We start from the raw sequence: 15377 nt of genomic DNA on the forward strand, positions 1-15377 counted from the left end.
TTACTACACTCTTGACAAACTCTGTTCATTACACCATTGCCTGTAGAAAGCCTTCAAAAAGGTACTCGGCTAACACAATTAGCATAAGCAAAACTTACGTTAAAGCTTGAAACTTCATAAGAGAGTTATGCAACGCTTTTAGTATCTGGTGTTACGACACACTTGACTAACTCTTTTATGCAACCCATGCCTGCAGCTTAAAGTTATCACAACACCTAAAGATATATAAGATACTTCACAGTAACCATTAAGTAACAATAAACATCAGTAAGTGTCAGCGGGCGCTGTTGTAAAGATTTAAGTGTTACAAACAGGTTAAAGCTATAAAGCTTGACTCCAGTAGCTGTAATTAACACTATTATTACTCTCAATTCTGCATAACATCATCCATTGTAGCTCTAGAACCACTGTTGGAGTGGAATTTATTTCTTAACTCCTCTATAACGTTCCAAGCTATAACTGAGATTATTATAACGCCGTTCAAAAGATTAAAGTTTTAAAGAAGCCTGTAACTGACGGTATAATGTTTGTTGGGAGTTTAAGCCAATAAAGTCTGAGGCTGAAATTATGCAATTCACCCGAGTTAAACACTCTTCTTTTCATTTCAAATACGAGGAAAATATTTCTCGATTTTTTTTTTTAAACATGACTAAATATATTTTTTATAGCATTTCTTGAGGGTACTTTCAATTAAGCATTTACGTAAAAGTATCTTTATTTACGGAACGGGTAGTGACATATTAGAATGGAAATTGTATAACGCATACATTAAAAACCAAATTTCATTTACTTAACGTAAAAACATTTAAAAAATCGTACTTGGAAAATAAAATGCTCTAGTGCAGAAACTTATCACTTTCTAGACACTTTTTAGAACAACAATGACTCTCTTTCAGAGTATGAGAAATGAAAAATATACAAACGCAGTTCTCGGTACATTTATGACTTCAGAAATGGTCTGACACATTATTACTGAAACCCCCTTCTCCGTCAATATACCCTACATACACGGTCCCTAGCCTAGTCGCTAGAGACCTTGCCTATGAAGCGTGAGGTTCTGAGTTCAAATCCTGGTAAGGACGTTTATTTGTGTGTTCGGAAACATTCCGGGGGTCATTTTTCAAAGGTTAACTGGAAGAGATCCCATACAGGGATAAGTTCGCCTTTGTTGTATTTAATTTACTCTGTAACTGTGTTTAAAATTTCTATGTACAATAAAGTATATACATACATACATACATACATTTTTGGGCTCTCAGTAATCAGATTTTCTATAGTTAAGCTAGTTTGTTGTTTAAGCTTAGTTTTAGGATAGGTAGGTTACCTACCATAAGAAAATTGTACGCCCTAGCATGCAACTGTTGACACTTATAATGTAAAAAAAGACCACCTTTGTATGTACACAGTTATACAATAAAAAATATTCTATTCTATTCTAAAAATACACTAAAGAAATAGTAGTTAAACCCAAACAAAGACTTCGGGATATAATCCTCCTTAATTGTTAGACCGATGCTCGTCATTATTACTCATATTTGAAGTAAAAATGTGTACTTATTTTAAAATAAGTATGATCAAACCAAATGTTACGAAAGTCCAATAACTATTTTTCAACAAAAAATGAAAATATGAAAGGATTATTAGAGTCTAATAAAAGTAGGTACCATGTTGCATTCATAATGACAGAAATTTCATATTTAATTTTACTACAATCCAAATTGCATATTACATTTTCAAACAAGATTGTCTAGTCCTAACCGAATGTGTAATCGCACTGACCGCAGCATCTGTGCTGGACTATTCCAATGGCCTTTCGTAAAAAAGAGAGGTTTTAGTTAAGGGTCCCCAGCAAGCTCGCTTCTTCATATAAGTAAACGTAGTTACGCTCTCATTTCAAAACTACTAGCTTAGATTGCTCTAAAACTTTGCACTTACAATAAGATAAGGTATCTCTAGTCCTTTTTTGCTTTATTTCGTTTGTTTAATAAAGTAAAGCTATATAAACTAATTACAGGGCTAGATATATCTCATGTCATTCTACGTTTACAGTTTCATTATAATCCAACACCTCCAGTCCTTCTCCAAAACTTATCAATTAATGACATTTTTAAACCTGAACGAGATGGTAATATTGTGTTGGACTGTTTTGTTTATATGATATGTGAGTTTCATAAATTCCTGTCATTACATTTCTCTCATAGCGTAGGTTTAAAAAAATTACGAGCTTGATTTCCGCACTATAGGTTGTTACCTGCGTATAAAAAAAAAACATTTATTTCAGACCGATAAGATCCATAAATTTTGTTAGTAACAGCAAAAAAAAATACTTACACCCTAAGTTAGTACCAATTAATTTACATAAAACTAAATTAAAATTAAATCATCCAGTTCATTTAGCCTTGCCTATCAACACGTCTACCCAGTAGCTCGTGAGATGGCAATCAAGGCGTTCAGCCAACGTCCTTAGGAGGCTGTTGCTTTGCTACTGCCGCGCACGCGTGTCAGCAGAGACGCTATTCTTTTGCGCCTGATGGCATAAAAGTCATCCGTTCGCGCCTCCGCGAACATACCGGATGCGCTACAGTACCTCGGCAGCTTCAACAGCATCCTCAGGACGTTATTATACTGAACCCTTAATGTATTATAGGCTCGCTGCGTAAATGTTGCCCACAGACTGCACGTGTAAAAAGTTTGGCAGTATGCTTTAAAAAGTGTTAACTTTACTTGTGTATAGCTAGGGCACGTTTGGTATAGTTTATTAGTATTTTATAAATGTCCAAATTGAAGGAAAATTATTGAAGTAACATTTGGATATCTACTTATAACTTACAACTATATTGGTTCGCCCGAGATGACCCGCACTCTCGCTTTGATAAGTAATACATGGCCGGCAGATTGGTACGGACTGACTAATTGCACGGACGCTTCGCCTTTGTACCAAAATTATCATTATACTAGCCCTTGCCCGCGACTTTGGCCACCTCAGAGTAACTATTAAAGCGAGAAGCCTCTAGCGATTGTCTCTTCAAGTCCTCATTAGGATAAGGCCCCGATGTTGAATTTGTATGGCGAGGGACAGAAATTCCCGAAACTCACAGAACACCGTAGTCCTCACGAATTTCCACGTAATTATGTACCTACTAAAATACACTAACTGGATACCTAATACCCGTACCATGAATCACTCACAGTGCCAAAACTGACATTTAGGCTATCGAGAGCATAATTTGCTTTCTATACATCTCGCTTGCACTTATATGCGAGTACGAGCGAGATGCATAGAAAGTAAGTTACTGGTGTCAGCCAAATATATAAATATATCAAACATTTTTGTCACTTTGTAGTCTTACTTAATTATTAAGCCTATTTAAGCAAAATAGCGCAATCATATTTATCGTTTCGTGAACGCCAGCTGCGACTCTATTGGTATGCACCAACCTAGCCTTTTTCGTACGCTGAAAGAAATTAATTAAAGTTAAAATAGAAAAGTCATAATTTGGTGAATGAAAAAAGATAAGCTGATTGTGAAGTGGTAGACTGCTCGCGAAAATTAACAATGTATGTACCATCAACCATAAAAGTGCATGGCGATTTTATCAATGAAATCATTCCTAATTTCTCGATGCAATTTCCCAGCTCAATGTACCTACTTTACACTGGAGAGATAGTTATAGCAAACACATTTCTACGCCGCAGAGATAGCTTACCCTCTGCAAACAAATTTCTATGCAGGGGGTCAATTATCTTTCCAGCTGACGGCACATACATATAATATGAAGTAAGTTAAAAATTACTTCAGCAGAGGTTAGGTTGTGTTAGTGCTGTAGTAATTGATGATAGAATGTGTATGTAAAGTAGTAACGTGCCATTAACAAAACTGCTTATAGATACTCAAATTAATACTCAATTTACCTATTACATTAAAGTATTAGCTTTTCTTATCGATAATAAGTAAGTTCCTTAGTTCCGAGGAAGGAATGGGAATATTCGAAACGAAATATCTCTAGCTAAATATAACAAATCATTAACGATTTTGTTTATCGAAGTGAAAGTTTGAAAGGGTGTACGTGTTTGTATAATGTATATAGGGTAATTTAGGACACGTGATCAGAATTAAATAGATAACAAAATGTAATGAATAACTGGAAAGGAAACTTAATCCATTAGTCCAGTTACTACAATAGTTTTTGGATTGATAGTCATAAAATATTCTACCGTACATTATACTAAACCAAGGTGCGCATGTGTCAATGAGAATAGAGACATTTTCTAGAGCTAAATTTATAATTGTTCTTGTATTAAAAAACTTCCAATACAATGCCAGAAGTGTATATTGTAGTAATCCATGTTTCTTGAATCACCCTGATCTTATAGTTATAAATAGTTGTGAAGATTATTGTCGTATGGTTACTATAATAATTACTAATATAAAAATCGAGGTACTTGCAGGTACTCTGATCTGACTGATCCTTCACGATGTGTTCTGTTTGACTGCCTCGACCCAAATGAACGAGCCTGTCCAACCTGATCCGTGTCCCCACTACCTACCGTGTTGCCAGTAGTATAATGTTATTTTCCCAACTACCCCTGTATCTATCGGAGTAATCCATAAATGTTGCACATTAAAATTATTACTTAACTGCTATATTTAATGTAAACATAAATAAATCATGACATAATGATGATGATGAATAAATGGAAAGATTTTGTAGAGGAAATTGAGAAAATTTGTAATTTGTAATAGTGAGCATAGAACTCAGAGGAGTTTTTTTCCTTTTTGTCCTCATAACAATGGTTAAAATATAAAACAATCAGTCAATACCCTGAACATTAAATTCAATTTGCTATCTTTTCAAAACTTTAACGTAATAACTGAAATTTGAAACGAACAGTTCATTCGGTGTAACGTAATTTTTCTTTGTGTCATAAATTGAACCAATTTACAAATACGTAGCCTGTGAAAATGGTTTACATACCCATTATCTATTAGTTAGAGTTTGGATGCTATCAGTAGGTATATGTATAGATAATAGTTAAAATTATATATGATTACTTACAAATTGTATGGAACCTTGATACATGCAAGTAACACATACATTTATTTCCCTTAAAAATAACTTGTTGCTAATTTGGATTGTACCGACGAGTAAAAGCAAACGCATAATTATATTTCTATCATCAACTTAACCTATTTAATAATTTCGCGCAATCCGAACAAATAGGTAAGCAAATAAGTCCGAATAGTTGGGGTCTACAACAAGGAGTCCGAATTAGCACCGCCGCAGCGCAAATTGCCACGACCGCAGCACCGACGCACCGACTGGCCCAAACTAATTGCCTTCAAGCAATCCAACTTGTACTTTGGAGGTTTTGTTAGATTTTAAATTACTTATTCAGGCACCAAAATAATTTATGAGTGGGTGCTTTAATATTAATATCAATCAACATGACATGATCCTGGGTTCGAATCCCGGTAAGGGCATTTATTTGTGTGATGAGCTGATGAGCACAGATATCTGAGCCGCTTGGGGTAGATAGAGCACCCACAGGGTCTTCAAAGAATGTAGTCGCATTTTATTTATGTAAGTACAATTATTCTATTTATTTACTTTTATTTTATTTTTAAGCTTAGTTTAAAATGTAGTTTGTAATTTTTACTGTAAGACCTAATTTTATACTTGTTTATAAAATAAAAGTCCTGATTGTTCCTGAGTCATGGGTGTTTTCTATGTATTTAAGTATTTGTATGCAATATAAATAGTTGTCTGAGTACCCACAACACAAGCCTTCTTGAGCTTACCGTGGGACTTAGTCAATCTGTGTAAGAATGTCCTACAATATTTATTTATTTTATTTATATTGATTTAATTATGCCCGGGTTTGTATTCAGCATCAACATCCGACTTTAAATTATCATTAAAACTTCGTTTTACATATTTATATTGAAATTAAAAGCAAGCGAGTCTTCTAGGTTCATAAATAACATTTTCAACAACAATTTGTACCCACTGGGTCGACGTTATCGGTCCAAATTTAGTAGAAGCTGAACGGGTTTCAGTTATTTCAGTTAAAGGGGCCACCAAAAGGCTTTGACAAAAACAAAGCTTTGATACAAAATGGCTCTGACCTGACCCACCTTTGACCAGTTGCGTTTAAGTTAAACTTATAGTCTAGGATGAGACTGAGAATTTTACTGCCCATGTAGTACTTTTATATTTCACTTTTTTAAATGATTTTACTTAGAATAAGGCTTCTCTCTGTAGGCGTATCAAACTATTGTTATGCTTCTATGCAAACTTATTCGAACAATGCTTATAAGATGTTACACCGATACGATACTGATCTGTCACAGTATCGAATCGTTGTGACACCTTATAAGCATTGTCGGAATTGGGCCGTAAGTAAAAATGGAATCAATTTGTGATGTCTGGCTGAAATTTGGTTTACTTTCGCATTTCCGTTACAATTCCATATTAGATGCATATGGAACAGATCTGAGCAAGCGACCATCAGCAGAAGAAGTAACTAAGCGGCCGAGCTGTACAAAATCATCTAAAATAACTTGATTGTAAAGGGAAACAGACCGCGCCCGGTTAGCAAATTTTTCAGCTGATTGAATCTATATCCCACCCATTAAAGTTGGTCGAGTTGTTCTGGTGCATTTGGTAAGTACTTAAGTAGGCTTTTAAAAGAAATGATTCCGTAAACCCACACTTAATAATCATAGAGGCTGGTTGCTCAAAAACGCCAATAAGCGAAATAGTAACGTTCGCAAAAAAATCACATTAAAGGTTCATATTTAATTAATTTAATATCTGTATTGGTTGCATTTGATACAAGTAGATCTTCTGTACTCAGTACTTCTGGCAGTGGTGAATTACACTAGGGTAAACCATGGGTTAACTACCCCGTGACTTGGCCTCCTTGGGTTTAATTTTCATTTACACCACAACACAGTGAATGAACAATAGGCCTAGATATTTGCAATCGTATCTTATTCTATTAATCGGGTGTCCCGGCAACAACAGCTCGTTCGAAAGATTTCAAGTAAGTAGTGCAAGCTATCTCTTTAGCGCTCTTGTAATTAGTCACATGATTCCAAAGTTAACCCTATAATGGAATTAACTTGTTACACCCGGACCCGAAACTTGGGCCCCTTACACACTAATTAAATTGAAATAAGTAATTAAGGAAAACGTTTAAAGTAAAATAGATAAGTTACAAAATACTACTACAGTGTTTTTACTCTGTCACGCATTTAATAAAACAATAAAAACAGCGATTAGGTAATTTATACGTTTATTTCTTAAATTAATGTATTTATTTATAATTACTTGCAACTGTCTTTACTTAGGAAGATATCGTAACCAAGAAATAATCCTTGAGTAAAATATATTAATTTCTTTTCTACATTTTGGTATTAATAGGCGGATCATGTACACATGACATTTTGAAACATTAATTTTATGCTAAATAGGTATTTTATACGATCGATGCATTTGTTAAAAATATGTATAAGATCCTGTTGAGTAATTGGTATATTTTTTTATAATGTTTCCAGGAATGATTATTGAATAAACAGAAAATTAATTTGTCATGCGTTCATGATAATACCTAAAGTAGACACAACTTATAAAAAGTATCTTTTCATAATGAATTTCGAAGCTGCCGATGCCGCCCAAGTTGCCGCTTCATTACGACAAATGCACCAATAACCTACCTTCATACTTGCTAGCAGAGTATCTAATTAGATTTTAACTATTAATCAGGAACATGAAAAACAAATAAAATTCCTTCTTAAAGACTGTTAATCCTATTTAACCCTATATTACGATGTGAGCAACACTTTTGACTCCCTTTACATTTTTTCCCTGGCTAAAATAATTCGGACTGCCTTAGTTATTGCATTAAATGATTAATATCGCAGCCATGACTTGATCCTCAGGAAAATGATGTTGTCATCCACCCAGGTCCTGAGAGCCGACACCTTGGCATACACTCCGGGGTATGTGGGCCGGGCGCAGCCGATGCCCCAGGAGACCACACCAGCCAGCTTTCCGTCGTGGACTAGAGGACCACCGCTGTCACCCTAGGAACGATATAAACCATCAGTATGGTAAGAGCACAAGGAATAACATGCGTGAAGAACTCGAGCGAATACTCGAAAGAACTCGAGTTTTTTACGCCGACAACGATCAACATACATTCATTGTTGTTAAACATTTGATGTTGCTGCCAGCTTCTTCTAACTTTTAATTTTAGGTATACTGCCTGTTGAGATAATTTTGTCACGACGTTTTATTAGCGACAGTTCAAGTGTGTGTTTTTAGCTATCCTCAACGCAACCATTGATTATACAGACGGTTATTACCTGGCAAGCATCCTTCCCACCAGCGGGTACACCAGCGCATAGCATCCTCGGCGTGATTGCGTACAATGGTGAGTACGCTGAGCGGCAGGCTTGCTCGTTCACTACCGGCACCAACACCTTCTGGAGGGTGGACGGCGAACCACCTCCTTCCTGAGAAAAAAAAATTAGTCATCCGAGCAGTGCCTGATCAAATGCTTCTTCAGCATCGCCAACGCCAATATTAAATACTTGTGTTAAGGTGACATTCGCATGGCAACTACAGCTACCTACTGCAGTATTATTGTAGCTGCCTGTGGCCTTGACGCAGGCGCTATCATTGCCAATGTCCTTGATAAAATTAATGACGTATTGAATATTCTAATTATGGCAGTAATACGGCTACGAGCGTCACTGCGTGACAAAAAGTTGTCAAATTTTTTTAAAGAAACAGCGCCTGCGTCAAGGCCGCAGTAATTATGTCACAACAGTAATGCAGCTGCAGTTGCCACCAGAATTTTACCTTTACCGTTGCAGCGCTGCCTATGCAGCGTAGCAGCTGCGGGAAATAGACGATGTCACTCTTAATTTCCTTGATAAATTAAACGTTCTAATCGAGACCGCAATCTTGCAATGATATTAATAAATAAATAATTTATCAGAAAAATGACAGTGACAAATTGCATTTCCCGCTGTTGTAAAGCTGTACCAGCAACGCTGCTCTAGTCGCCATCCGAATGAAAACTTCAAGTACGATTCCCATTCCCACCAAACGGCCAGAGTTGGAGCGCATTTCACATTTGTACGGCCACAAGCCGGTCGGCTCCTCGCGGACGCGGTCGGCGCCGAACGGACTCCAAAGCTTCAGCCATACGTAATATAGGCACTATAAACATGCGCTCCGGCGCGTTCCGTTTCCAGCCGGTCGATGGAAATCGTACATTAAACACCACAGGGATTTGAGGGAGCTATAAATGAATTCAATTAGCATATTCTCGAGTTTTTTAACAAATTGAAAGTAACTATTGATTAAGTTGAGTGAAAGTAAGTTGTCTGGCATCTGACAGTCAAAGTATAATAACGCAATGGCTACTTTTATAATATAATAAGCAATCTCACTACCAAATTCTCATATTTTCAGTAAGCTTACAATACTGACTGTTTCATTCGGCAGTAACATAGCCACTTATCAAAAATATGGCCACATCAATGATGGCACATCCCCTCCTGTCACTTTCTCAAGTCAAATAACGGCCCTGAACACTTTGCACGAAGTAAACTCACATATTAATTCTGTTGACGAACATAACGACTCGACTGACTTTTACGTGAGCCAAACTGGAGTTTGAGTGAATTATCAAAGTTAAGAGTATAAAACATCATATTTCGCACATGAATATTCGATGTTCATTAAAACTTGTACAAACTAACAAGTCGTATTATAGTCATAATACAATATGTACCGTTATATTAAGTAGGGAAACTTTTCGTACCCCTCGTTAAATGCCCGTTCCGACCAACTTTTAAGCTTATTAAACCTAGGTTACCTATCAACCTAGGTTACCTACAATGTTGTCTGTGCTGAGCATTTTCAAATGAGCTTAAAATCTTAATGCTAGAACAGTGTTGGGATGTCGTAGATAGCTTCCTTGTTTTAATACAATCTATACTAATAAATTTAGTTTAGTTTGTTTTAGTATGAGCATGGTTGCAGCAATATTGTTTTCAGCTACTATTCATTATATGGTAAGTAGTAGTAGTAGTAGTGATAGTATGGTAATGAATGGCTGAATGGATGAATGGGAAAACTTTTCCCAAAGTATCACATCCCAAACTATTATAAGTGCCCAAATTAACATTTCCCAAAAAAAATGTTTGGCAAAACAACTTATTCCAATTATACAGTTAGCAAATCTCTTTTTTGGCAAGTTATAAAATATAAAATAAAATATCTTTATTTCAGAATATTTTATAAAAATTCCATAAAATATTGTTAGTACAGTCAGCATCAAAACTAGCGGATCATATAACGTTTCATAAGTATCTACATTTCCCAAAAACCATTCTGTAACAGCTTAACAAAAAGTGATGTCTTTAATAAAGAACAACTAAGACTGTAGAAGATATACTTTTAATCGCGAATTTTAGAAATTTATCTACGTATATTTGGAAAAGTTATCTGGAATATCAGATACTTTTGACGCGTTGTTTCATCCGCTACTTTTGATGCTGACTGTACTATGTCATTATCGCTACATGTTAGTGAGTACAAAAAATTGGAGACAGTTTTTTCTCGGTAAAAAAGAAAAAAGCTCGTGAATTTGTGTAGACATTATAAAAAAAAACTCTAACCCACTAAATTTAACTAGAGATGCCATGATGCAAAGGTATTTATTATTATTATCGAAGTGATAATTTAATCAAACATATTTTTGGAATATAAATTTTGTCATTATAAACATTTGCGAAATAACTTTTTGTCTTAATAAAATTTGACAAAGTAAAATGATGCTGAATTATAATTTGACCCAACAAATGAATTTCGAAGTGTAAATTTGACACAAAATCATTTGGGAAATGAAACTATTACGATATTAGTAGTTCATTGGGAAGTGAAATTTGGCGAAAAGTATTGGGGCCAAATGGAAGTACACCGTACTTCCCACACATACAGATACTCAGACACACACAGAACTTCGAAAATTGGATCAAAACATGTCGAGCGTTTATTCGACTTAATAATACTTGAGTAACCCGTTAAAATAATTTTAACAAGGCGCAACTTACAAAAACAGCTGAACATAATTTATTTTTCACCACACTAACTCGTAAAGGCTCTCTTTGTACTTCAAAAACTAATAAGAAAGTTGCATTTTATCCACATGTATGGCAAAGTAATCTATATACAAATTTTGAGTTATTTGCATGAGAAACATAAGTTGGTTAATATAATTGACTTTTAACTGATGATTTTGAATGATTGATAAATCATCCATCCGTCATCATTTTGATTTGATTTGTAAAATTTTACACTTAGTATCTTCCTCGAGTTGGGGTGGTGAAAAATGTTGTGTTTTACTCGTGCAAAGTTTGTTTAGCCCTCGTGCCTAGAAAACCTTCTGAACTCAAGATTCAAAATACTGGTCAAGAAATAACCCTGCAGCTTACCTTTGTATTTCCCCATCCACTGACTTCAGTAATAGCTCCATCATCGACCTCTTCTCCGTCTCCCATCATCTCTATGGACTTTACAGTATCACTGAACTCCAGCGGAGTGCTGAGTCTCAGCAGTGCGATGTCGCTGTCCATCTTGGTGAAAGAGAAGCTGGGATGGTATATAAGATCTGCTACTGGAACCAGCAGACCTCCCTCTTTGCTTGACGATGAGCCTACGCGTATATGGTAGTCTTTTGGGAAACTCCTAAAACAAAATAAAGATTAAGTAATAGTGAATTTTTCATGTATAAACACATTGCTGAATAAAAAAGATAATTAACATTATTATAACGACGTGTTATTAAAAACTTTCATCAAAACATTAAGGCTATAGAGCGTGCTACAGAAATACATACGAGTTCACTCACACAATTACAGATTCTAAAAATAAGTTTTCCAGGAAAACCTTTATATCCGTTATATTTACTAAAGTCAGTGGACAATAAATAATCAATCTCAATCATACTTAATTGACAACAGTTACATTAGATGACGAGAAAATTCCAACTAATACGATTGACATTGTGGATCAAAACGCGAAAAGTGATTAGATAAATATATTTCGGTACAAGGCCTAGTTTACCCTCTGGGTTGGAAGGTCAGATGGCAGTCGCTTTCGTAAAAACTAGTGCCTACGCCAAATCTTGGGATTAGTTGTCAAGCGGACCCCAGGCTCCCATGAGCCGTGGCAAAATGCCGGGACAACGCGAGGAAGAAGAGATTTCGGTATATATATCGGTAAATATTTTAGGGTTTGTAAAAGGTTGAATGATACCTTAGGGCAGAACATTATTAGCTTAGTACCGCGAGCCCGCCTATAATCGGCATGACCGCCATCATTTATTTTGCCTTTTATGCGAATGCTTGAATGGGACAGACTTTTAGTATGTATGGTAGCGGGTTGTAATCTCAATCATTAGGTTTCAGTGATACTCGTACTTCCCCCGACTTACATAATGTATGAAAATTTTCAGCTCAATGGGGAATCGGAAAGTGGGTTAAATCAAAAAAGCTTAATTCACTAGCTAACTAACATACATACTAACAGCCTAACAAGGCAAGTTAAATAAAAACTTGGTATAATAATAACGTAGACCGCAATTACTTTTTGATACAATTTCAATTTAATAGATCGGAAAGAAATATTACAAAGAGCCTTGGCCGTGACGTCACATATTTGCTGCATATAACCTAATTATGAACTCCATAGTGGCTGACTGTTCAGGTCAGTGGTGAAAGTTCGTAAAAAGAAGCTGATATGAGTTATCAGTCATACACTTTTTATGGGCCTTATGTCGATACACAAAACAATGAAGGAATCAAGAAATTTACCCAATAACGCAATGCGCTGCCGTCAAAATCATGTCCTCTGCTATGATAGAGCCCCCGCAGGAATGGCGGCCTCGGTAGACCATCGACACTTGGAACGGGGCCTCACTGATGTCGATGTCATCGCCGCCAACTATTTTTACATTTTCGATGCTGGGTGTTGGCGTTGATACTAAAATTCACAATAATTTGGTAAAAAAGCAAGTGAAGCAACGCTCCAAAAGTATCTGCAAACCTGGAACTATTTTAGAAATCTCCAATTCGCATTCTGAAGTAGCTGTAATAGTCTTATTTGTTCCAGACACAGGGACGAATATCATTTTGTTAAGCTATTAGAAAATGGTAATTACTTTTGACGCGTACCTAATCTGATCCATCACTTATGATGGCAACTGTACCTGCCAAAATTGTAGACACTTGTTTTACCAACGTACTTAGCTTCTTGCTACAGGAAAATAAATTAAGACCTAAAACTTTGAATGACCCAACTCTATTAATTACCTACCTACTCAAAATGTCAACGTATCTAATTTGGGTAATCTACCAAGAGTTGACTTTTTGAGAAGATGGTTAGTTAGATAAGTAGACTTCTTTATTTAAGCATTTATCTTTGTTAACTTGATATATTTGGATAAACAGACGGGTATTTTACCGAGGCGTATTTTATTGTTCAGATATATACATAATTCATATTTTATTTTGCCCTAGTGACATTAACATACAGTCACAGAATACTTTAAAGCTTTATGTGTGCAATGCAAATTTATTTGAAAAGTTTATAGTTAATATAGAAGACGACACCTACAAAGAAAATTTAATTACCTTATCCACTAATTACGTTGCCTTTCTTAATCCACACTCCACGCCTGTGTGGATTCAAAAAAAACCTGGTCGTTTCGTAACCAACGAGTCGCTCGGGATTTATGTATAAAGATTCAATGGTCGCCACGGACTATAGTCAAAATCCTGATTTAATATGAAGACAGGAAGCCTATGCATTACAAGGCAATGTATAATAATGAAATGTAGCATATAGATAATACAGGAAACAACCTGGTGATGATAATAAATAACAAACATATAATAACAATGTCACTTGTCCAGTAAGTTCAAGTCGTTCTCTTGTTCTTCTTAAATTTAGCCCCATGGAATCGGATATCTGGATATGACGAACACATTTGTAAGCATGTCCCTATCTGATTCACACTCGAGAAACATTGTCCATCTTTTTTCATCGGACAATTACCTAAATGTAGAACTTACCAACCAACCCGAAGAAAGCACAACCCAACACCCAATTAAACATCGTGAAGCAAACTAAAACACTGTCATCAAAACAACGATCAATTTAACTATATATACCTGAAAGTTACAAAATAAAGAATTAAGGACAGTCATTTAACTGATAGCACAGACCTTCACACCATTCTAAAGGGCCCGGCTGATAGTGTTAGTAATTGAGATTTCGAGTGTTCCTTCAATATTGACCGCGATGTTTTCAAAGGGGAACACCAGACTCCTGAAATAATTAATTAATTGTGAATGTGAGTGAGTGAGTGCGTTGCGTTATGTCGCTTCATTGCGACACATTATAAATATATGTAAAATGTCGCAGCGTACGCGTAACAACCCCACGCACTATTAATGGGCTCGTTAAACTACCAAACAACCCGACGACTCCTCACGACTCGCTTAGTACCTGCTCTCGTACAATCTAGCATTATTTCACCCCCTTGGCCAGTGTATTCGTATTTATAATTTTAAGTATGGATTAATGGGATGATAAATCGTCGGTCTTCGAAATTTGACGTCCGCGAAAGCTCGCAATCTAGGCGCTTATTGTTGTTGCGCGTCAACCTTGGTCGATCTAAATTTGAATAAGTTTTGGGAAAAAAAATCATTTTTGGTACCAGCTTTTATCGCTGACTGTACTTTTCTTTCCACACGCAACTAGTACTCATCGAGACAATTCTGAAAACCCCAAACACTATTAGTTTGCGCTGTTTTATCACAGAGTTCACATAGCCACTTCCTGTCTCCATTATCAGATCAGCTCGATGGTACCATAATATTGCATTGTTACCTGACTTACATATGTATGCACAATTTCAGCTCAATCGGAAACCGGGAAGTGGGTCAAAAGCTTCCAAGATTTGACCCACACAAACATGTACATACATACAGGGCAAATTAAATATACTTAAGCTTATAAAAATAATTTTGAGGACGATATTGTAACCAATCATGTTTTCCTATACAGATCATTGTATGTACTCATAGTAATTTTACAATACATTTAGATCAATGGATGATACATAAAGGTGTCGTTCATGTTATTTACGATGACGCGCAGATTTCTCAAATCTAACCTTTAATAACATAACAATTGCTAATACAAGTGATGGTAATGACAATACAATCCAGGTACGCGCCTTCGTGAATGACTCATCTCAAGTTTTAAATATATTTTGAAAGTTATTGCTTT

The 15377-nt window shown here is 35.8% G+C and overlaps 1 protein-coding gene across 1 annotated transcript; it reads right to left on the bottom strand.

The window, feature by feature from the left end:
• Positions 1–7803: 7803 nt before the first annotated feature.
• LOC133516379 (vitellin-degrading protease-like) lies at positions 7804–15053 on the bottom strand. Its single transcript, XM_061849286.1, has 5 exons — positions 14156–15053; positions 12896–13064; positions 11516–11768; positions 8372–8521; positions 7804–8089 (listed from the first exon to the last, which is right to left on the bottom strand). Exons 1-5 carry the CDS (start codon positions 14196–14198, stop codon positions 7916–7918), a joined length of 789 nt encoding a protein of 262 aa, XP_061705270.1. The 5' UTR covers positions 14199–15053; the 3' UTR covers positions 7804–7915.
• Between the last annotated feature and the right edge of the window lie 324 nt (positions 15054–15377).

Source organism: Cydia pomonella, chromosome 3, assembly GCF_033807575.1.
Source record: "Cydia pomonella isolate Wapato2018A chromosome 3, ilCydPomo1, whole genome shotgun sequence".
Lineage (NCBI taxonomy): Eukaryota > Metazoa > Arthropoda > Insecta > Lepidoptera > Tortricidae > Cydia > Cydia pomonella.